Genomic DNA, 21,195 nt, shown 5'->3' on the forward strand with positions numbered 1-21,195 from the left:
AATAGGATCACAAGTCCGCATCTTGTACAGCAATTAACCACTAAGAAGAATATATGCAGTGTATTATTTGTTGAAACTGTACTTCCTATTTGATTTGAAACTGTCTCATTGCTGTTTATCAATAAAACTTTGGAAAAAAAATAAAATAAAAAAATAAAATAAAAATGGGGAAAAAATGAAATGTAGATATACAACTGCACTATCTTAATTCAATGAATAGAGAGATTTGTGCTAATAGTGTTTGTGGACAGGATATCATGTCTGCAACTTGTACAATGAATAACCACTAAGATAACAATATGCAGTGTATTAATTATTGAAACTGTGCTATTAATCGGTTTTGAAACTGTCTCATTGCTATTTGTTCCTCAATAAAATTATTTTTTAAAAATGAAAAAAAAGTATATGAAGACAGAATAAAAATACTTGAAGACACTGGAAGATGTAAAGATCACCAATACTCATGGATTGGCAGAATTAATATTGTTAAAGTAGTCATACTGGCTTGGGAGATAGCTCAGTAGAATAAGCACTTGCCTGGCAAGCACAAGGTCCTAAATTCAATCCCCAGTACCACAAAAAAAAGTCATACTACCAAAGCAATCTGCATATACCTGTTCAATGAATATTCGCTGCAACCTAGGAGTGAATCAATATCTCTATATTTAATGAAGGATCTGAGGCCCAGAGAGAGTAGGATGATTTATTCAAGGCCACACAGCTCAAGAAAGACAGAGCCAGGCTGTAGTAGAGCACTGCCCGGATTTTAAACTTGTACTTACTTCCATTATATGTACACATATCTCCATTATATATACCACCCCCCCAAAATCAGGACTGGGACGGGCAGTGCTTTGCAGCCTTACACTGATCTTACACTGTCTCCCGACACAGCAGAGCAATGATCAGGAAGGGAAAGAGTGTTTGTCTCCCAGGCATCCCGGGTGGAGGTAATGTAAACATAAAAATGGCTTTGAGTTGGAGCTTTTTACAGCTTTTATCTATCTCTTGAGTTGGATTATTGCTCCCCGATTACTGGAAGTCAGCCAAGCAGGGGATGAAGGGAAGGAGAAGAAATGGAAGATTCTCGTCTTGTCAGTTCCAGTGATGTGGAAGGAGACAGGGAGCAGCCAGTCAAAACTGAGATTCGGTCTCCCATTGTTTCAAGTTTGCTGTGCGCCTGTAGCTAATGGCTTTCACACACTTCGATTTCCCCAAATATCAAATGGAGCTGATGCTAGGTAGTAGACTTAGAACCTCTGAGACCTAACGGGAAGGCAGATCTGGGTTCCAGCATGGTCCCTGCATCTCCAAGGTATGCTCTCATGTGTCTTCTGAGCTTGCATTTTCTTACCTCTAAAATAGAGATAACAACAGTTTTTGCCTTGGAAACCTTGGAGGGTGATGTGATGATTAAATGAGGCACTTGGGGCAGAAGTGTCCAGCACAGTGTCTGATACTATGTACAAAGTAGCCTCCCTCTGCGCGCACGCGCACACACACACACACACACACACACACACCACATACCTGTTAACTTCCCTTTAAAGAGCAACTCCTGCTTGACACAGAATCCTTGGGTGGGATCTGAAGCATAGAGGACAGCCTGCCTCAGTTTCTATCCTCTGCAGATTGCATGTGGGGGTCTGTAAGCCGGAAGAAGTCCAGCCTGGCTTCATCCCTTTATGCTCTCACCCACATGTCTCTGCTTTCTCCATGGATCCCCTTCCACATCTTTTAACAAGTATGATCACAACAAGGACAATGGCAACATGAATTCTCCTTGGCTTGAGTGCTTTTACTGGGGAGGGAGTTGGCTACTTGCACCACGCATGTTTACATTTCCTTTCCTACTCTTCCTTCACCTTCCCTTGCTTGCTTCCTTTGTTAACACTGTTCCAGGATTTGAGAGGAACAATAGATCAGAGACAGACACAGACCGCAGGCAGCTCTAATCCCGGAAGCACTTTGGTCTTCCCATTACCTCACATCCTGAGCTGCCTGGGAGACAAAACTTACCCTACTCCATTTGCACCTCATTTTCCCATGGCCTTCCTGGGGAGTCATATGGTCAGTATTACTAGCTTCAGTGGACACACAAAAACGCTGAGGTCTGGCGGAAGTAGTTACTTAGGGCCACATGGGCAAGGAAAAGAAAGTCTGAGATTTAAACCCAAGGTTACTTAGTCTCCAAGTATTATTCCTTACTCAGCAGAACAGCACATAGATCCAAATACCTACAGTTCATCCTCATCTTTCTTAAAAACCCACCAACATGTTATCCATTCAGATGACTACTCAGACTCAGAATGCCCGGATCAGGAAATCTCAGGTGAAACTCAGTCATATGTTTTTCCACCAAAGAGAGACGTAGCATCTATAGTCTAGCATTATTCACCACGTACTATCCAAATCTCTCCACTAGTGATGGAAATAACAACTGATAGCATTATTTCTCTCTCTCTCTCTTTTTTTTTTTTTTTTTGTCAGAACCGGGGATTGAACTCAGATCCTTGCATTTGCCAGTCAAGCGCTTATCCTACTGAGCCATCTCCCCGGCCCCAAGCCATCTCCCCGGCCCCCTGAGAGCATTATTAATAGCTGCTGCCACTTATTAAGCTCTTACTATGTGCCACATATCCAAAGCCATGAGAAACCTGTAATAATGGCATGTGATTGTAGATGGTCCCTAATTTTACAATGATTCAAATTAATAATCTTTTGATTTTGTGACAGTATGAGAGTGATGCATATTCATACTTTGAGTTTTGAAATTAGATCTGTGCTTGAGCTAGTGATATGCAGAATAATCCTCCTTCAAGATGCTGGACAGTGGCAGTGAGCTCTCAGTTTCACCTCGGTCACATGGGGAGGCAGCTGTCCTCTGAAGCGTACTGTGTCCGTAAAGGAAGATGCTCGTAGGGTAGGAAGGTTCAGCACATTTTTGACTTACAACATTGTTCATTCATCCCGCGCTTATCACAGCATCATCTCACTGAGCAGCCTGTTTTCTTTTCTGTACTTGGTGGATGGAGGATGTACAAGAGACTCTAACTTGCTTCAACTAGAGGGTGGGCGGAGGAGACACTGGTCCTGGACTTGGATGCACTTTTGCAATCTTTCTCAGGGTTGCACTGAGACTGACTTCCAAGAAGAATGCCTCCAGAGCTAGGACATGCCTCTCATTCCTGTCGCACAGCAAGGTCACTGAAGAGGGAAGCATGGGTACTCCAGAAGCACCTGGCAATAGGTGCCTTTCTCCCCCATGGTTCCTCTGTTCAGTTAAAATTAGAGGAGAACAGGGTGCAGGGTGGTGGACACGCTGTCTCAATCCTCATGCCATGCCAGTGAATCAGTGCCAGAAGTGCTATTGTTTAATAGATGAAGAAAGAAATATGCTGAGAAGCATTAAACAATTCATTCAACCCATATAGCTCATAAAAGATGAGCTATGACTGGCCTTCAGTTGTTCCACCCAAAATGTCATGCTTTTTTCTCTCCATCAACTCTAAGTTGACATGGAACAGCCTCTAACACAGCACGGCTTATACTAAGTGACACCCCCAACATTCATACCTTGTGTATATGCTGGGTTCTCCATGCCCAAGCTTTTTTGCTCCAGGAATTCCACAGAGGGAATTCCAAAGCCTGTTCACCTCTATGAGATATCAATTTAAGGCACTGTGTACCAGTGAAGTGTCCAGAACAATGCTGACTTCCTTACAAGAGCCCAGAAAGACAGAAAGAAAAGTCCAAGTTTTAAGAACAAAGTGCTTGTGTTGGAGAGTCAAGTCTGTTGACAGGGAATGATTGCAGAAGGTAACCAATGGCTGACTCAGGGGACAGACAGTAAGGGTCCTGGAAGATCAGGGAGAGGGAGCAAGTGTGGATTTGAACAATGACAGGGGAGTATTTAGGACCCATGGATGGGGTAAAGGGACCCAGTTCCGATCCCCACACATTCAGTTCCTCCCTTACCCAGCTTCTCTGCTATCCTGGTGTTACATGGTCCACTGGATAGTGTAGCTAAGAGCCCAGGCTCAGTGCAGACAATCTGGCTGAGGTCCTGGTTCAGCCTCCTATGAGAAGCAACACAGTCATCTCTTCAAGTCTGCCGGGCACTGGCTCCAGGATTCTCTGTGATACTAACACCTGGGGATGCTCAAATCCCTCATATAAAATGAGGCAGCATTTTCACATAACCTATAGGCATCCTCCTTTATACTTTAAATCTTTTGTAAATTACTTCTACTGCCTAATAAAATGCTTACACATCCCTTCATGTGCATGGATACAGCATAGCACTCTGTATGTGACAAACTTAAGCTTTGCTTTGTAGAACCCTCTAGAATTTTTATTTCAATATAATTTCCATTTGTGGCTGGCTGGATCTGTGGATGTGGAACCTGCAGACGTGTAGGGCCAATGATATTGACTTACACCTTTTATTGTCCCGCTTCCTTGTCAGAAAGTGTCTAGTAATAGCATTTATTCCATTGGGGTCTAGTCTAGGGCTTGACTACAGCAAGTGGATAAAGCATCTGACACATGGCTGGGGTTCTGAAGATTTGCTACGCACTAGTTATCAGACAGGTGGAAGTTCCTGGAGGGAAAAGGCAAGGGCTGTGGAGCCAACAGCCGTCTAGGGGATCTCAGCAAGCCACTCCTTCGGGAACATCAGTTTTCTCATCTAGAAAATGGGGAGATCAGCACCTACTTATTGAGGTGTAAGACTTCATTTGTTACTCGAAAAAACCCACAGTACCTACCTCAGAAGCTTGTTGTAAGGATCAAAGTAATTTAATGTATCAAAAGCACTTAGAATAATACTTGGTACAATGTGTTACACAAAGGTCACTTTTCTGATTCCTATTATTACTGTAAGGGCTATTTAAATATTATTTTTGTCACTGTTATTTTGTCAACACTCTGGGCAGCCCTGGAACACAGCAGGTGTCCAGCACACATTATTATATTTTTTTCTGTCTAGTTACAACTCTAATACCAAACGGGAACATTCAAGAGATGCTCAGAGCACAACAAAGTGGGGAAAAACATGTTTTGAAAGCATATTATGCTTCAAAAATGTCACCAAAGTAGTCATCCTGGGAAATTTTTTAAAAATAAACTTCCTTAGACCTACTGCTTCTGTCTGGAATTATCTAAACAGCCATTAGCAGGGAGAGCGGAGACCCGATCATTTTAGCATCAGGGCTCTTAGGGTTCAGTCCTAACCCAAGCCAGTGCCAGCTGTGTGGAAAGGAAAAGAAGAGCTCCTGGCTGGCCCTCACTCAGGTGGTGGGCGGGAGCAACTCTCTTGAGGCACGGGCAGGTGCGCAACAGGAACGTCTGGGAGTGGGCCATGGGTGAATCCCAGCAGTGGAAGGGAGATGCAGCCTCAGTTGCAGGGATGCAAATGCACCCCCACCCCGCACCCGCCAAGGCACCTGGAGCTGCAGCCTCCCCAGAGCCCTCGTCACCTGGAGTGGGGCCTGGGTGAGATGATGACAAGGCCAAGACAGGGCTGGTAGCTGTCACTTTTCATTTCTAGGGCTCAGCAGCTAGCAGCAATTGACCATCTCTTGCCTGAGCTCAAAGGCTTGCTTGGCCTGCATGTGCCTGTGTACTGCAAGCGGGCAGCCATAAGGAGGTGCTTCAGAATCAGGCAGCTTCCAGTACTTGCTCCAATCAAGGACCTCCCAGTACAAGCCCTCCCCCATTCTGTAAAGCGAGAATACAAATGTAACAACCACACACTACTATACAGATGAAAGGAGATCAGCTCCGCTTCACCCACACACATATAGCAGAGGTCATACTAGCCTCCCTGCAAAACACATCTGAGTTTCTTGCTTTAGGCTCTTCCTTTATCTAGTTAGATTCTCTCTAACTTTTGTTAAGTTTTCTGGCTTCAAAGACATTGAACAGAAACCCAGGCTGCCAGCCTCTTCTAGGATTCTAAACATTATTAACGCTTGCTGTTGCACAAGGAATTCTCTAGTTGCAGTCCTGACCTTGGTTTAAAAGCAACTTACATGAAGATACAAACGTCTCCTCATCATATCTAGCTTCCCTGCCAGAGAGCTTGGGAGTACAGCTAAAGTGATGGTGGGCAGAATCAACATTCAGTTTCTCTCTTGGTTAGAATGACATTTAAAATTAGTAAATTAAACTTAATGGGTAGCTCTGTAACAGAAAATGGCCCCCTTAGCCAATAAACTTGCTTTTTAGCTACCCAAGCAACAGTTCCTGGTCCAGTTTAGGTTGCTTGTGGTCTCTTATAAATAGCTGATCATTGGGGCCAGGGAGATAGCTCAGTAGGATAGGTGCTTGACTGGTAAGTGCAAGAGCCTGAGTTCAATCCCTGGTTCTGCAAAAAAAAAAAAAAAAGAAAAAGAAAAGGAATAGATGGTCACTATGACGAGCCATTCTGCCTCTGCACTTCCTGCTTGCTTATCCCCTGTAAACCCGAAGCCACCAGAGATCAGGGCATCATATTTTGGGAATGATTCTGAGCAGTGCCCATTAACATAAATAAATGGGCCTCCAAATCCTGAGTGTCATTTTGGTGGTTCTGTTTGCTGCTGCATCCGGTGCCTCAGCCAGAAAGACTAACTGTGCTGACCTCTTTGGTCACTGGTCAGGGCCCGCACAAATGGAGTAAGAAAGGGCCTCTCCAGGTCCTGATGGGAAGGTGCACCCTCAAGATTTCTTAAGTCCCATGGAGGTCTAGAGAAGGATTCCTGGCTCCCTACTTGAGAGGCTCCTACCAGACCCCAAACGGAGGAGGACTCAGTCAGTCAGTCAGTCAGTCAGTCAGTCAGTCTGTCTGTCTGTCTGTCTCCCTGACTTCTGATTTCAGTAAGACCCCTGAAGGCACCCAAGTTAGTCTATCATTCATGCTCAGCTTGAGCAGAAGGAAACTGGATCAACTTCCATTAGTCAGCACCACCCTTGGGGGAAGGGGGTTGGAATGTTTAACCTCTGAGTGTCTGCTGTGTGAATGTGAGTAAGTGGGTGGGTGAATGAGTGGAGCGGACGATATGAGCAGTAAGCTGCTCTGTCTGTGCACCGAGCCTGTGAAGCTCTAGTCATGGTGGCTGCTTGTGCCCACACCTGTGGTCCTGTAGTGACAGCTCTGCACCCTCCTTAGCTCAGTTGTGCCTAACTTCCCATGAGGGGAGCAGCCAGGCCAGCAGATGTTCTCTCTCTGAGGGGCACCGCCCTTGTCTGTTGCACCATCCTTCAGGGTATAGTACCATCCTATAAGATTCTTTCCTCTTTCCCCTTCTTCCAGGCAGAAACTTGTAGCCTGGGAGCACATCTCATGTGTAAGCCAGTCCCCAGGTCACTCCTAGGAAGAGATGTCCTCTTCAGGTTAGAAGCCTCTGCATTTAGTCCTGCACTCCAACTGTTCTCCAAGAGGAAGACGATCAGCTTGAGACTGATAACTGCAGTCCTGAAGTCCTGAAAACTCTCCTCCCAGAGGTACAAACTGCAGACTTGCCTCTGGACCTGGCCATCAATCAGGACACCTTACCTTGACTCTGGTTACTGTCAGATGTCACAAGAAGCACAAACAGAGATCCAGCCACACATCAGTTTATCAAACTGTTAATCACCCTCAGCAAAATCCCTGCACCATCAACAGCACAGCCATCACCTTGTGTTCTGTGGTTCCCATCCCATGCACCCTTTCTGGACCGTTAGTTGCTACAAGGGTTTGGGAACTCTCCCCTTGTTTTCAGAAAAGCTCCGGCAAAAAATACACTTCTCCTGCCTGTGAAGCCAGTGCAAGATCTCCAAGCTGCCAATGCTGCCATGGTTGCCCTCTGCGTATGTTACCTCAGGCTTCTGCCACCCACAGCCTGCTGGCCCACCTGCCTGGACCTAAAGAACGCCTCTGCCTTTGGTTGGCACCTGTCAGCCAAACCCTCTCCACAAAGACCCCAGTTCTGGGCTCCAAGGTTAACTGACTTGGACTCAACCTCTGAGAGGCTCCCAGAACATGTTTACCCTTTTTGGAGAAGATTACTGGCCCCTTGATGAATGACACCCAAGCTGCCTGCTGGAAAGGCACAAAAGCTCTACTATAATATCTGGTAGAAACTGGTCATAAAAAACTTCACAATATTCTTAGAGCTACTGACTTCCGTAAAATCTGAATCCTTGAGTTCACAAAAACAATGATGCTTACCCAGACTGTCAGCCCCTGGGAGCACAACTGCTACCTGTGCAAATATTTGGGTCTGGTCACTAAGGGCTGCCTATCTCCTTTCCCTCCATGGTCTAGCAGCCACTGTCCTTCTGATCAAGAAAGATGACAAGCTCACCTTAGCTCAACACCTATCTGGTGCCACATGCTGTACTGGACCTTCTGAATAACTGTGGCCCACTCAGTTCTGCTATGGATCTGGGCTCTCCCGACAATGACTGAAAAATAACCCCCTGACAGATGCTGAGTACAAGGCGCTTACAGATGGACTGTTAGCTCTGTTAGGAATAGAGTCTGACAGGCTAAATATGCTGTGGTCACCTTGGACAAAGCTATTTTGGCTAAAGCTCTCCTTCTACTACTTCTTCCTGCTATTTGAAAACCAGCCACCAATGCAAAATAATTAGATCCAGAGGCCTAAGCCCCTTGCAGGGATCTTCATGGAAACATCAACTTCAGCTACCAGGCTGTCCCATCGTATGGTCTGCAAGCTCAAGCCACCGTGCTGGCACCCACAATCCCTGAAGCCAGCTCAGGCTTCAGTGTCTGTGTCATGAGCTCCAACCTCCCATTCCCTACCCACATTGAAAAGACAACAAACATTTATAGGGTTCTGCTATGAAAACTCATCTCTAGATATAGCCTAACCTGGACCATTGGCAGGGAAAACAGGCATGCATTTGCACCAGAGATAACCAAATAAAGACTACATACAGCATACAGACAACAAGCTCTAGAAATGTTATACAACAGCAGCTGGTAACCAGCTCCATAAAAATTTAGCTAGAAGACCACCTAACAGATACTCCCACATTCACCATATTACCTAATAGGTACTCCTGCATACACTATATTAACAGCTCTTAAAGTTTCAGAAATCCAGCCTTGGACCCCTTGGAGAGTTTACCAGACAGCTCACTTTGAAGAGATGGGAAATCACCAAAGCCTGTTCTGGTCCCTCTGGAGGCTCAACAGTCCATGCACAGCTGAAGCCTGAGGACATCACTCACAGGACTGCTCCATCTTATTCCCCTTGATTTTTGTCTTTTCAGGCTGCTTAACCCAATCCTTGCTTCTCTACCCCTTGCTAGCTATGGTTTATGGATGGTTGCCCCAAGAAAATAGTACAATCAATCAAACACTTGACCAAGATTTGACGAGCATCCAAGGCACAGTGGACACTCTCGTAGATCAGAGTAACTCCCTCACTAGCTTGAAAGAGTAATGTTACAGAACGGACAGGCCTAAATTACATTTCTTCCTAAAAAGCAACTTAGGGAAAAAACTGTAATAAGATAGTATCAGGCACCTTGGCTTAGATTGCTGACAACCCTAATGTACGTGCTGCTAGTTGGGCCTGTCTCAAAAGATTGCATGTAACATGCCCAGCCAAAGGCCAGGGATACAGCTCAGTGGCACACTGCCTGCCTGGCAAGCACAAGTTCCTGAGTTTGATTCCAAGTTAAAAAAAAAAAATTCCCAGCAAAATTTGCCAAGGAAACTTAAAGAGGAGGAAATATAACCAAAAATGGCCCTTCCCAGCCACTGTACTTCAGATCCCCAGTTGCCCAACTAACAGTTCCTGGTCCATTCTCAGTTGCTTCTGTCTCTTAGAAAGGCAGGGGCACTGTGACAAGTCACTCTGCCTATGTACTTCCTGCCTGCTTGTCCCATATAAGCCCCATACCACCACAGATCAGAGCTTGATATTTCGGGAAAGACCCTGATCAGTGCCTGTCAACGTAAATAAACGTGCCTTCAATTTCTGGGCGTCATCTCGTTGTTTCTGCTTGCCATAGCGTGTCTAATTCCTGTGCCTCTGTTTCACTGAAAGAAAGAAAAGTTCAACTGCAAAAATGCTAATTTGAGGGAGTATGACCTTACAATAATTTATCCGATGACAAACAGGGCTGGGGAAGCCTGGGGATATGAGACCAAAGCTCAAGCTTGTGACTCTAAGCATCCCACTCACTTTCTCTGGACTCTGATTTTCTTGTAATCATAAAAAGATTGAATCAGAAGGCCTCACAAATCCCTTCCAGCTTCTATGTAATTGTATACAATGTAATGTATAATATGTGTTCCAGGCCAGTGCTTCTCAAACTTCATTGGTGCATGAACCACAGGAGATCTTGATAAATACAGACTGCAGTTTGATGGGTCTGGTAGGTGCCTGCGGTTCTGTGCATGCTTTCTCACACGCACCCAGGTGGGAGCTGAGGCTGCAGGTCTGTGGACCATGCATTGAGAAGCACAGAAGTAGAGAGGAATGGCTTACTTTCACTGCATTCTTGCTGTGTGCTGACCACCATGTCTTCCACACATTTTTAATCCTTATACAACCTTGGAGAGAATTACTGCCCATATCCTAATTTGCTAGATTATGTGGAGATGGAAGTGTACACGGGCAGTGAGGAGACCTGGCCAAGGTCACACAAGAGACAGGATTTGAATTCAAGTCTGTCTTATCAAGAATGCGTGTTTTTAATTGCTGTATACATGCTTGTGGGTAATGGTTAATACGGGCCACTTGGGCCAACGTGTGGTGAAGGATCGACAGGAAACTAATGTGGACGTAGCCGTGTTCTTGAAGATATACAACAAGCTCATGCATTTGTTTCCTTTGTGTTGATCAACATTCAGAAACCAATGGAGCCCTCCTAGCCCTTCTGGGCCTGTGAAAACCCTCATGCTAGGGTCTGGTGCTGATGGCTGGAGATTCTAGCATCCTTGGAGATATTTAAATGCTCCATCTTTCACTGACAGGCTGTGATGGTTGGAACAAAGGGAGAAAAATTTAGTTCACAGAAATGATTAGAGCAGAGGAGAGATGTTTAATCCTATTAATGAATTTGATAATTGGCCTTCTGCCCCCAAATCATTTCATGTTCAAGCTTTTACAGTGTCAGATGAAATGGAAACAGATCCAAGGGTGGTGTGAGATGGGTTAGGAGTGTTTTGCTTGGGGCCTGCAGGAAGCTTGGTGGCTCTGTGTGGCTAATGAGGTGTTTGCACTCCTTTAATGCCTTCTCCCCAACATCCGTGTAACTGCTCTCACTGTTTTTTCTACTGACAGGCCCCTCAAGCCCCCAAAGGGGAGCCAGGAGGAGAGAAGGCTGGTGGGGTGAGAAGCTCAGGATCTGGATTGGTCAGCATAGGCTATGCTGTCCTCAAACTCCTTGCTCTGAGCAAAGCACTGCCCTTCCTAGAGCCTCAGTTTCCTTATCTGCAAAGTGAAAAGTAAGTAGTGTGTCCTCTGGGACTGAGCTTAACAGAATAACATGGGAGAGGTCAGAGTAAAGCACCCGGTGCTAAGAGGAGGGTGAACCAATTTTAGCTTTTTTTTTTTTAATTTTTAATCTTTATTAGTACGTGTCTACAGCCCACAATGGTAACATTCATTGCACAGAGTTAGCACATGTGCACAACACATCTCTACTTCTTTATGTTTTAGATCCACATTTTGAAATCTCACTGCTGGGAATTTCTTCTAGCATCTAAAGTTGACAACTTCCTATATCTGTCACCAGAGAAAAGGCCCAGGATATGGATATGCTCGCTGTGGATATGATGGCTCTGGATCTCTGAGCAATGGAATCAGAGCACAAAGAGGCAAAGTCACAGTCATCCTATAGATGGAGTGACAAAGGAGGAGGAGACTGGCTTAAGCTGGGGAAAAAAACCATGGGAAAGCCACTATCCAGAATTACCCTCAAACTGCTAAAAATCATCTTCCCTCATAAGAAGAACTGTACTCATTCCATTCTCAGCACATTTGTCAGATGGAGAAACTGAGGTTCAGAAAGTTTGGGCTATGACATACCAGAGGACAGCTCAATTCCAGAATCATTTTCACTTTTACTCAGTGGTCCTATGCTCTGTGCTCCTACGCCCAGCTCCCTGATACGAGTGTGATTCCTTCATCCCTCTGCTGCAAGGATGGGGCTTTTATTTGTCCTGGAATAAGAACTAATCCTAAATGGCACTCCTACTGCTAGGACAAGGGACGTGCACACCAACCCAAATGCCTAAGACTTCCAGAAAGTGACCTACTTAAAATGCTACGTGGAGGAAGGTGACACTTGGAAACTTGTTTCCACGAAGCCCCTGGGGATCCCTAGTCTTTCTCCCTTTCCCTCCCACTAGTGCTCCTTCCCTGCTTGATGAATGGAAGCATCCACACCAGGGCCATTATGCAAAATTTTGCAGCACTTTTGCCCAGCAGCAGACCTGGATTTCTCATCAGTCTTGCCACATTCCCGCCCTCCTCAGTGCCATCAAGGAGGCATGCTCCTGCCCACCCATCCTTTTCTTCATAAAGCCAGCATCCATCAAGTCTGGGCCCAGCGTCAGGCTTGATAGAGGTCCTGCAATAAGAATCAGCCCCTGAGTTCTAGTCAGAGAGATAAGTGCATAAGCCCCTAATGACGACCTCATGGTATTTTCAGTGTTGTGACAAAGCCAAATAGCAACAGCAGTGGGGGAATAGAGAGGGAAGAGACATGTTTCTCTGCAGGAGCAGAGGAGGACTTCCTAAAAGGAAGGCACTGAATACGGCCTTGGAGGACACGTAGGAGTTCACCAGGTGAATGAGAGAAAGGGAGAAGGAGGGTGAAGAAGCTGGAAGCCTTTCCTTTTGGGAGGAAATGACATCAAGGAAGCCATGCTGCTTATGTGATTGGTTAGGTGAACAGTGAATGGGCAGAGCGACACAGAGGTCTGAGCTCACCCAGACAAGGTAAAGATGAACCTGAGAAGCAAGGTTCATGAATTATTCTCTTTCTTTTAACTGCAGAGGGAAAACTGAGAGAAACCATCTCTTCCCCCTACTTTTTCCAAAGATCTACAGACCTATTGATTTCCCTCCTTTTCTAAAATAATTTACCAGGACTCTTCTTGACTGAATTTAAATATTTCAACTTTCTAGAAAGCACTACAAGTTTGCTGTGAATTATTGGCTGAGCATGGTTTCCAGCACCCTTCATACTGTCCAAATTTCATGGTGGAATTGCTATAGTTCGATGAAGCTCATCCCCTTTAAAACTCTTGTTGGAGTTTAATCCCATCATAGGGCACTGAGAGGGTAGAAACTTAATTCATTCCATGTGTGTAGAGGTGGGGATTCTGGGACGTGACCAGAATTATGTAAGGTTATCAGGGTGGGTTTCTTGTGATTGAACATTGGTCACTTTATAAGAAGAGACCAGAGGGGACACACACACACACACACACACACACACACATACACACACACACACACTTCTTGACTCTCTCACCACTACATGACATCTTGCTTTACTTCAAGACTCTATCAGTGAGATGGCCTTTGCCAGGTATGGGCCCTCGGCCTGGGCCAGAACTGTGAGCCAAAAGAAGCTGCTTTCCTTTAATGGTCACCCACTTTGTGATTCCAGAAAGGGGACAAAGAGAGGGGCTTATTGAGATATGGACAGGATATCAGTGGTCTCTCTAAAAATGAGTTCATTACAGCTTTTCTTACACTTCATCATTCCCTCATTCATTCGTGGATACATTCACTTATTCAGTCATTCACCTGATCATTCATTTGTGCACTCCTTTGCTGGCTTATTTATTGGTTCTCACACTCGTCCCCACCATCCTTTCACTCATTTGTTAAGTTACACACTTGTTTACTCGCTTTCACATTTACAAACATTTACTAAGCCAATCTCTTCCAGGTAGACCAAAACATAAAATAAAAATAGTAAGCCTGCTCTCATCTTTTCTAGGGACTAGACAGGAAAACTCCACTGCTTTTAGGCAGTAAGTCTCTTTATCTGTACTTTCTAGTCTTTTCCGTCTCCCTCTTTTTGTTCATGTTCAGCTCCCCTGAGCTTCTTCTAGAATCAAGGGACTGGAACCGTGCCTCGTTTTGGGTATGGTGCGGGCTCCTCATACTTTTGTGACTATCAGGGGCTGGGAGTAGGAACACTGTTCTCAGCACTTTCCTGCTAAATGGTAAAGAGATGCAGTACATTTCATGGATAAAACCAATTCAAAGTCAACAGAGCAAATAACAGAATTCATTCCAGGCAGAGAACTGGTAACTGAAATTCTAGCAGAAAGTTAACTTTTCCTGCAGGCTCTGCAGTTCTAGGAAATAGTGGACAGTAGCCAAATATTTCATTATTTAAAATTTCCCCAGACAATATTTATTGAGCACCTACTATGTGCCATGAACCAAGCTGGGAACTATGAGAGGTCAGACAAGTTTACTGAAATAGGGAAGGGGAGCCAGTATCTTTATGGATTGCATGACTTTTTAATCATGAGAACATACACATTAGAAGAATTTAGGAATTCAGATGGGAGAAGTCACTTCTCTCTGGGGCTTGGAGAAGACTTCCTGAATATGGACACAGCTGAGGGAGGTCTTAAGAATATGGGTAGAATTTTCAATGGTGAGAAAGAGCTAAGGGTGTATGCATGTGTGGAGGGGTAAGGGTGTTGCAAAATTAAAATATGGGCAAATATGCAGAGATGGGTAAAGCTCAAGGCACAAGCATGCCTATCACCTAGTATTACCCTTCTATAAATAAAGAAATAGGCGTTTCTAAGTGAAAGTTAGAAAACTGCTGTGAATGCAAGACTGTGTGACGGCAGGCCCACTGCTTCTCTGTGACTCTCTGTCTCTTGCGAGTCTCTTATCAATAATATCCAAGCCTGGGCTCCCCAGGTATAGTCCCTTACAAGTTCTCCAAGGGGCTCACTGAATTAGGAAGCAGGAGATCACTCCCATGTTTGTCTCTGTCTTGCCAACTGGCCCTAGAAGAAGCATCAGTAACAGCTGTGGGATTCTGTTGAGTCCCCTGCTCAATGAGCCATTCCAGAGATGTACTTGACCTTTTCTCAAAGTTCTGAATGCTTGCAATAGTTCATGGAAGAGTTACATGCCAGCCCCCTAGGCAACATGGGATTGTCCCCCCTAGGCAACAGCCCCCAGCAAATCTCTGTTGGGATGGGCCTAGTCTGGCAAAGTTTTTCCTAAATTCTCGCTTTCCACATGCCCTACGGCTGAACCTTTAGGTTCAGCACCTTAACTGCCATTTAAGCCCAGAAACCTCATCCTTGATATGACACACATGCAAGACTATTGGAGCCAGAAATTTCCTCCTGGACTGGAATGCAGAGGCTGAGTCCCCAAAGCACAGCTTCCCCAATTTTTAATTAAATGCACAAAAAGATCCCAAAAAGAAATACAGAAAGTGAATTTCAATGCTTTTATTCAGTGGCAGAGCTCTGAAATTACTTCGGATTTCTGCTGCCTTCAGGGAGCTCTCCCTGAGCACCCCGCTTGGCCTAAGTACATTCTCTTTGCAGCACTAATCATGTGGAATTTTTGTCCTATTTTAAAGACATGTGTGTTGCTGTGCTTTCAAAGCATGCAGGATTTTAGTTAAGGAGACTGTGACATTTTCAGGACTAGCTAGAAGGTTCAGGTCAGTGGGGGGCTATTGGAAGAGATCAGCCTCTCAGTACCTGAGTTTGTCATCCTGGTCATTTTGGCAGGACTACAAGAAATTTCCAAAAATCAGCCGATAACAATTTCAAAGGCACTGTATACTTCCAGGATGGCCTTACTCTGGATATTCGGAAGCTCCAAACCATGCAGCCATGCACAGTAGTTCCTAAAATTTACTGACCATTGATGTAGCAGAAGCTGGGCTAAGCATTTACCTTGCCTAGTCTCTGGAATGCACACAACACAACAGCTATTTTAAGACAGTAACTACTACTGTCCCAGTTTTGAGGAAAACAAGGCTTAGTCATACTGCTAGTAAGCAGTAGAGCTTGGATTTGAACCCAGCAGGGTGACTGATTTCTGAGTTGAAAAATCCCAACCACTCTCTTCTGACTGCATCTAATTAGATCTGAGCCTGACATCTCAGAGAGCACAGCAGCCACTCTGGTGAGAACGGTGACAGTAAGAATCTTAGAATTTGAGAACCAAGTGGAACCTGAGAAAATGTCTAATGCAACTTCATCATTACACAGAAAGCAAGACACTCAGCTCACTCAGCTGGGATGTGATCCCCCTGCCAAGGCTCCGTCCATGTTTCCAAGCTGTCTCCCTCGGAAGGGTCTCAGGATGGTTAGCGTTTCACCGGGCAAGACTCTGATTGGGGGCAAATACTGTGGGGTGAGCTGATTCCTGGAGAGTTCCAGGCAACGTCTAGGGACCCGATCAGGAAGGGCAGAGCATCAGGACCCAGGTAGCTTGTCTTGTGGCCCACAAATGGCCCTGACCTACTAGGAACCCTAAACACTGAAGGATCAAATGAGACTGTGTGCATAAAATAACCAGCACTGTTCTAGACACGGGGTAGTGGCACACTGAATGTTGGTACCCCTTTTCTCTTTCTCAGGATCCTGGAAAAGAGAACCATGAGCTTTGGCATCTGGGAATCCTGCAGAAACTGACACGTGTTGGGTAGGAGAAGGGAATGGTGGACAGCTTTTACTTTCTCCCAGGCCCTATGCAAGGAGCTCTGTGTCCATCTTTCATTTGCTCCTCATATCCTTGCAATAGCCTCCTCTGCATCTGTGGTGGGTACAGCCAACACAGTGTATGAGGCAAGGCCTTTGCTCCCTACACGCCTTGTTTCTCTGTGGGATATAGCAATCTCACCCATTACATGGATATGAAAATTGAGGCTTAAGGGGTGAGGAGTTGCCTGAGGTCACATAGGGAAGGAATGATACAACTGAGATTCATGCCAGACTCTACTGGATTCTATAGCCTGAGATCTTCCTGTGACACGTATCTACTTCTTAAGGACTGAGCAAGCATTGAAAAAAATTTAAGACAGACTCCTGGGATTCCTGTGTGCTCCATTCCCTGGCCCTTGGAACCTCATGGTGCTCAGATAAAGGGAAGAGATCTGGATGTGGTGCAGAATGCTGTCTCCAACGAAGCAGCACCCCAGATTCTGCGTGTGCAGGGCACTTCAAATGTCAGGGCCCGGCCCTGAGGCTTGCAGAGCTGTTTAGCTCAGGACTTGCAGAAGGGCAATTTGTTCTTTCCTTGCCAGGAGGATGTGGAATTCAGCTAGCAAATGGGCTGGTGATGTTTCTCCTGTTCTGGTCTGTAAATGGTAGCCCAGCCTCACCTAGGATCTGTGCCCAGAGACCTTTTTCCTTAGTGTTCAGCTGGACAAATGCTTTGGGGGACTGGGTCAGAAGCTGGATCCCTAATCCTGTGGCTTTCAAGGACAGCTTCTGCCCAAGGAACTCTGTTTCCCAACTAAGGTAAGACAGCCCAGGTCCTACGAATAGACTCATTAGGTACTTGGGGTCCACTCCCACCTTAGTACATTTCTGAGCCTCTACAAGAGGTGGTAGGAAGCTATAACCCCTATCTGTAACCAAAATCTGGGTTCCACTGACAGAACAGGAGTGTGTCCAGTTACTTAGAATCCTTATACTATTGACAATGGCTTTTGTGAATTAAGTGAAACCAACCCCATCATCATTCCTTTTCTAATTGCTTTTAGTCTCTGTACCCACAAACAACTTTGTAACCACTGATTAGAAAGCAGGCCTCTATCATGTACCATGGCCCCAAATGTTTGCCCAACTTCACATGGGTCCATTTGACAACTTTCCCAGTGGTGAAGTGCGGAAGAGCTCAGCTGGAAGAAAGCAGCTGTAGAACAGGCTCCAGGCAGGAAGGACTCCAGGGTATTAGGTTGTTCTGTGCATGTTAACTCCCTCTCACACACCTTGGATGGTGCCCTCAGCTCCTCTAGGTCCCTAGATCTTGTTAGCACTTCCTGTGATGACTTCGCTCCTACTGACTCCTTGAGCCAGCACAACATGAGCACAGGGAGTTTTACTACCCGGCAGTAGCTGATTCCTTTTGGCTTGCAGAGGTTTTGAGGGTGAGAAGGCAGAGCACCCTTTCCCAGCTGATAGGACTCCCAGGTCTACACCTGGCGTGGCTGCCTAGTAGGGCTGTGTGCATGTATCCTTGCTTATGGTACACCAACACCAGCCATCACGGGAACAGGAGGAGCATGCCAACATTTGCACCCGGATCCGGATGATCCAGCCATCCCCACTTGTGAAGTCGTCTCCTCCCTCCTGCTGGTCCTAGAGATTTAGGACCCGGGTAGGGGTTGCACCTGGTGCTCCATACAGTCCAGGTGCCCTGGGACCAGCAATCACACTGGCTCTCCCTTTTGGGTGTTCACACCAACCTTCCCGAGGGTTCCACACTGCTTTGGATACAAGAAGCTGTCCTGGCTCCTCATGGAGAGGGGGCCGGGACTAAGGGAGGCAGATGGAGGACCCCGGTTCAGTAACTCAGCACCCCAAACCCAGCCGGGGGAACAAAAGGAAGAAAGTGCTTACCTTTAGAGGGTCGCCTTTGTTTGGTTTGCAGAGATGAAAAGGTGCCCATGACAGCCCCCATGGCAGCGAAGACTTGGGTGCGACTTGGGACCCCGGATCCTGCCCCTCCCCTCCCCTGGAAAAAAAATCAGTATGGACTGTCCACTCTGAATTGGAGGAGGAAGAGAAGCAAAGAGCACCGGCTGCTTGCCTGCAGGTTGGTGTTCAGCGTGGGGCTGGGGCGCCGGGAGGCTCCTCGCTTCCTCCCTCAACCCTGCACATGCACTGACTCACAGGGCCCGCCGCTCTGGCGAACCTTCGCCACCGCTCCCCAGTGCGAGATCCCAGCCCGGCTAGCGCCCTAGCTAGGGGCCGGGAACGAGCCCCGAAACCTGCTTGCCGCTGGACTCAGGGTCGGCGCGCTTCCCCAGCCGAGGCTGCCAAGCCCGCGCCGGGCGCGGTGCGGGAGCCGCGGTCCGCCCCCACCTACTGCCGCACGCTGCGCTCCGCACCCTGCGCTCCGGCTGGGTCTCGGGGGGCCGAGTACCAATCATGAATGAACAGAGCCCGGGACTGGAGCAGAGCGGAGCCGCGGCACCCCGCCCGCACGCCCGTCTGCCTGCGCTCGCTCCGGGCTCGAGTCGGAGTGGCAGAGGCGCAGCCTGCGGGCTCCGCGGAGGGGCGGGGCGCGGGCGCGGGCTCTAGGGGCGTCCTGCCCGGCCCTGCCAGCCGCACTCTGCACACCCCAAGGGGCCAGGGACGTCGGGAGGGCTCCGGGGCAGACAGACGGGACAGGGCACCTAGCTGATGGGTGCGGTTCAGAGGGCAAGGGATTGCCCCCAGGGAGACGTGTGTAAGCGTGTGAGCAAGCAAGCATGCGTGTGTGTGTGTGTGTGTGTGTGTGTGTGTGTACGTGTGCATGCGTGCGTGTGCTGCTGCTTTGTGAATTCATTTGATTTCAAAGGAAATCATATTAACTCACCGCCTGGATTCCCGGGGTGGGAGAGTTTGTACCACCCAGGAAGGGAGGAGAACACATCCCACAAGAAAGGCGTGCGTGCCTTTCCTGCTCTGCGCAGACCCATGGGCCTGCAGAACCCTGGGCTGGCAGGGCCCACCTTCTCATATGGAAATTGGCGGGGAAGGGGCTCTGGGCTCAGGGACCTGCATTTGCTCTTTTCATCTTTCCCTCCTCTCTCCTTCCCTTAAGGTCCTTTGCTTTCTCCCTGGCCAGCAGAGGACAACAGGCAGCTGCGGGGCAGGTCCAGAGTGCCCAAGGACTGAATTAAGGGGTAGTGTCCTCTGTGCGGTGGCTTCTGGCTGACAGCCTGGATCTGATTCTACTCCTGTGGTTCCACTTCTTTGGGATGCTGAGAGGCAAGATTTCGCCCTGGAAGCTTGATGAAGAACCTCCTCTTCCGCAAGCATGAGCTGTCAGGGTGGGACTCAGACCCTTTTAGATCAGCACTGAGAGTACTTGGCCTAGGCTGCTTGCCACCTCTGCCCAGTGGCTTCCTCATAGCCACTGGGATACACACTATGTTGGCAACTCACTTCGGCCCCGACGAATGGCCTCATAAAGATGCGCCTGCACGTAGATTCACAGACTATGTGCACAGCCCCCGGAGCCTACATGGACATTGCCTTGGTACACAGACAGGCCCAATGCCCAGTATACACCCACAGGTACACCTCTGAGCTCCCCCAAGAGGCAGTAACCAACACAAGCATGCAGATGCAAGCACCATGCAAAATGGGGTCACAGTTGTCCCATCCACACAGGCTCACAAACACAAAGATATGGTCTTACCCTGGGGATACAGGAGACTCTGGAGCCACTTGTCCTGATTCTGGCCCTTTAGCTGTCCCTGAAGCACAGTAGGTGCCCTTTAACTTGGCTCTGAGACCCTGGAGGGTGAACTTTAGGCTATAGGTTTTCTCAAATCCTAACACATGTCTTATTTTGAGCAGTGGGAAGGTGTAGCCACATATGTTCCTTCCATTTGCATTTTGCCTCCTGCAGTGGAGCTGTAACACTCCATGTGATGCCTACCAAAGCCCTATGAGTTAGGCAGTGCAGGTCTGATGGTCAGTGTGAAGGGAATCAGAAGCTCACCTAGGGTAACACATCTTCCTGGAGTCATCCAGCTAGGAGGTGAGGTTAGACCGCAGGTCCCAAGGCTCTGTCACCTCCTGGGGACACTCTCATTTGCAGAGTGGTGCATTTGAGGGAGTTGGGAAGAGCTGAGAGACCCGCTTTGGGTCCCACCAAGTTCACAGCCTCAGCTTTCCTGTCATTTCAGGGCTTCTCTAGCCCTGGAGTCCTGGAATGCTGGATGGTGGAGAAGGACATAGGGACTGACCTCTCCCTCCTTCCAGCCCTTCCTGCAGGCCAAGCCAGGGCTGGAGCAGAGGCACAGAGTCACCAGAGGACCACGGAAGGAAAGGGGAGGGATCTTTGCTGAGGAAAGCACGATGCCAGCCACAGAGGTCTTTGCAGCCTTTGGGGACACTGCTGGAGGAGCACCACGCCATCTCCCATTCTGGCTCTGTTAACCAGAGCCTTCTCTTTCCCACAACTCTCTAGAGAGGCAGGGTATAGGGTAATCGCTCTGTTTTACAGATCA

General features: G+C 47.3%; 1 protein-coding gene across 2 annotated transcripts in view; it reads right to left on the minus strand.

Annotated features, from left to right (window-relative positions):
• The window catches only part of Kcnip1 (potassium voltage-gated channel interacting protein 1), a 379,146-nt gene that overhangs the window by 215,384 nt on the left and 142,567 nt on the right, over positions 1-21,195 (minus strand). Inside the window, exon 1 of one of the 2 annotated variants that reach the window (XM_004637032.2) lies at positions 18,590-18,883. The exons of the other annotated variant lie outside the window; for it this stretch is intronic. Coding sequence (XP_004637089.1) covers positions 18,590-18,650 — 61 coding nt within the window. The 5' untranslated portion in view covers positions 18,651-18,883. Of the gene's footprint in view, positions 1-18,589; positions 18,884-21,195 lie in introns of those variants that run through there. 2 annotated transcript variants of the gene reach the window in all.

The sequence above is a fragment of the Octodon degus genome, unplaced genomic scaffold (assembly GCF_000260255.1).
Source record: "Octodon degus isolate 3935 unplaced genomic scaffold, OctDeg1.0 scaffold00085, whole genome shotgun sequence".
Classification (NCBI taxonomy): domain Eukaryota; kingdom Metazoa; phylum Chordata; class Mammalia; order Rodentia; family Octodontidae; genus Octodon; species Octodon degus.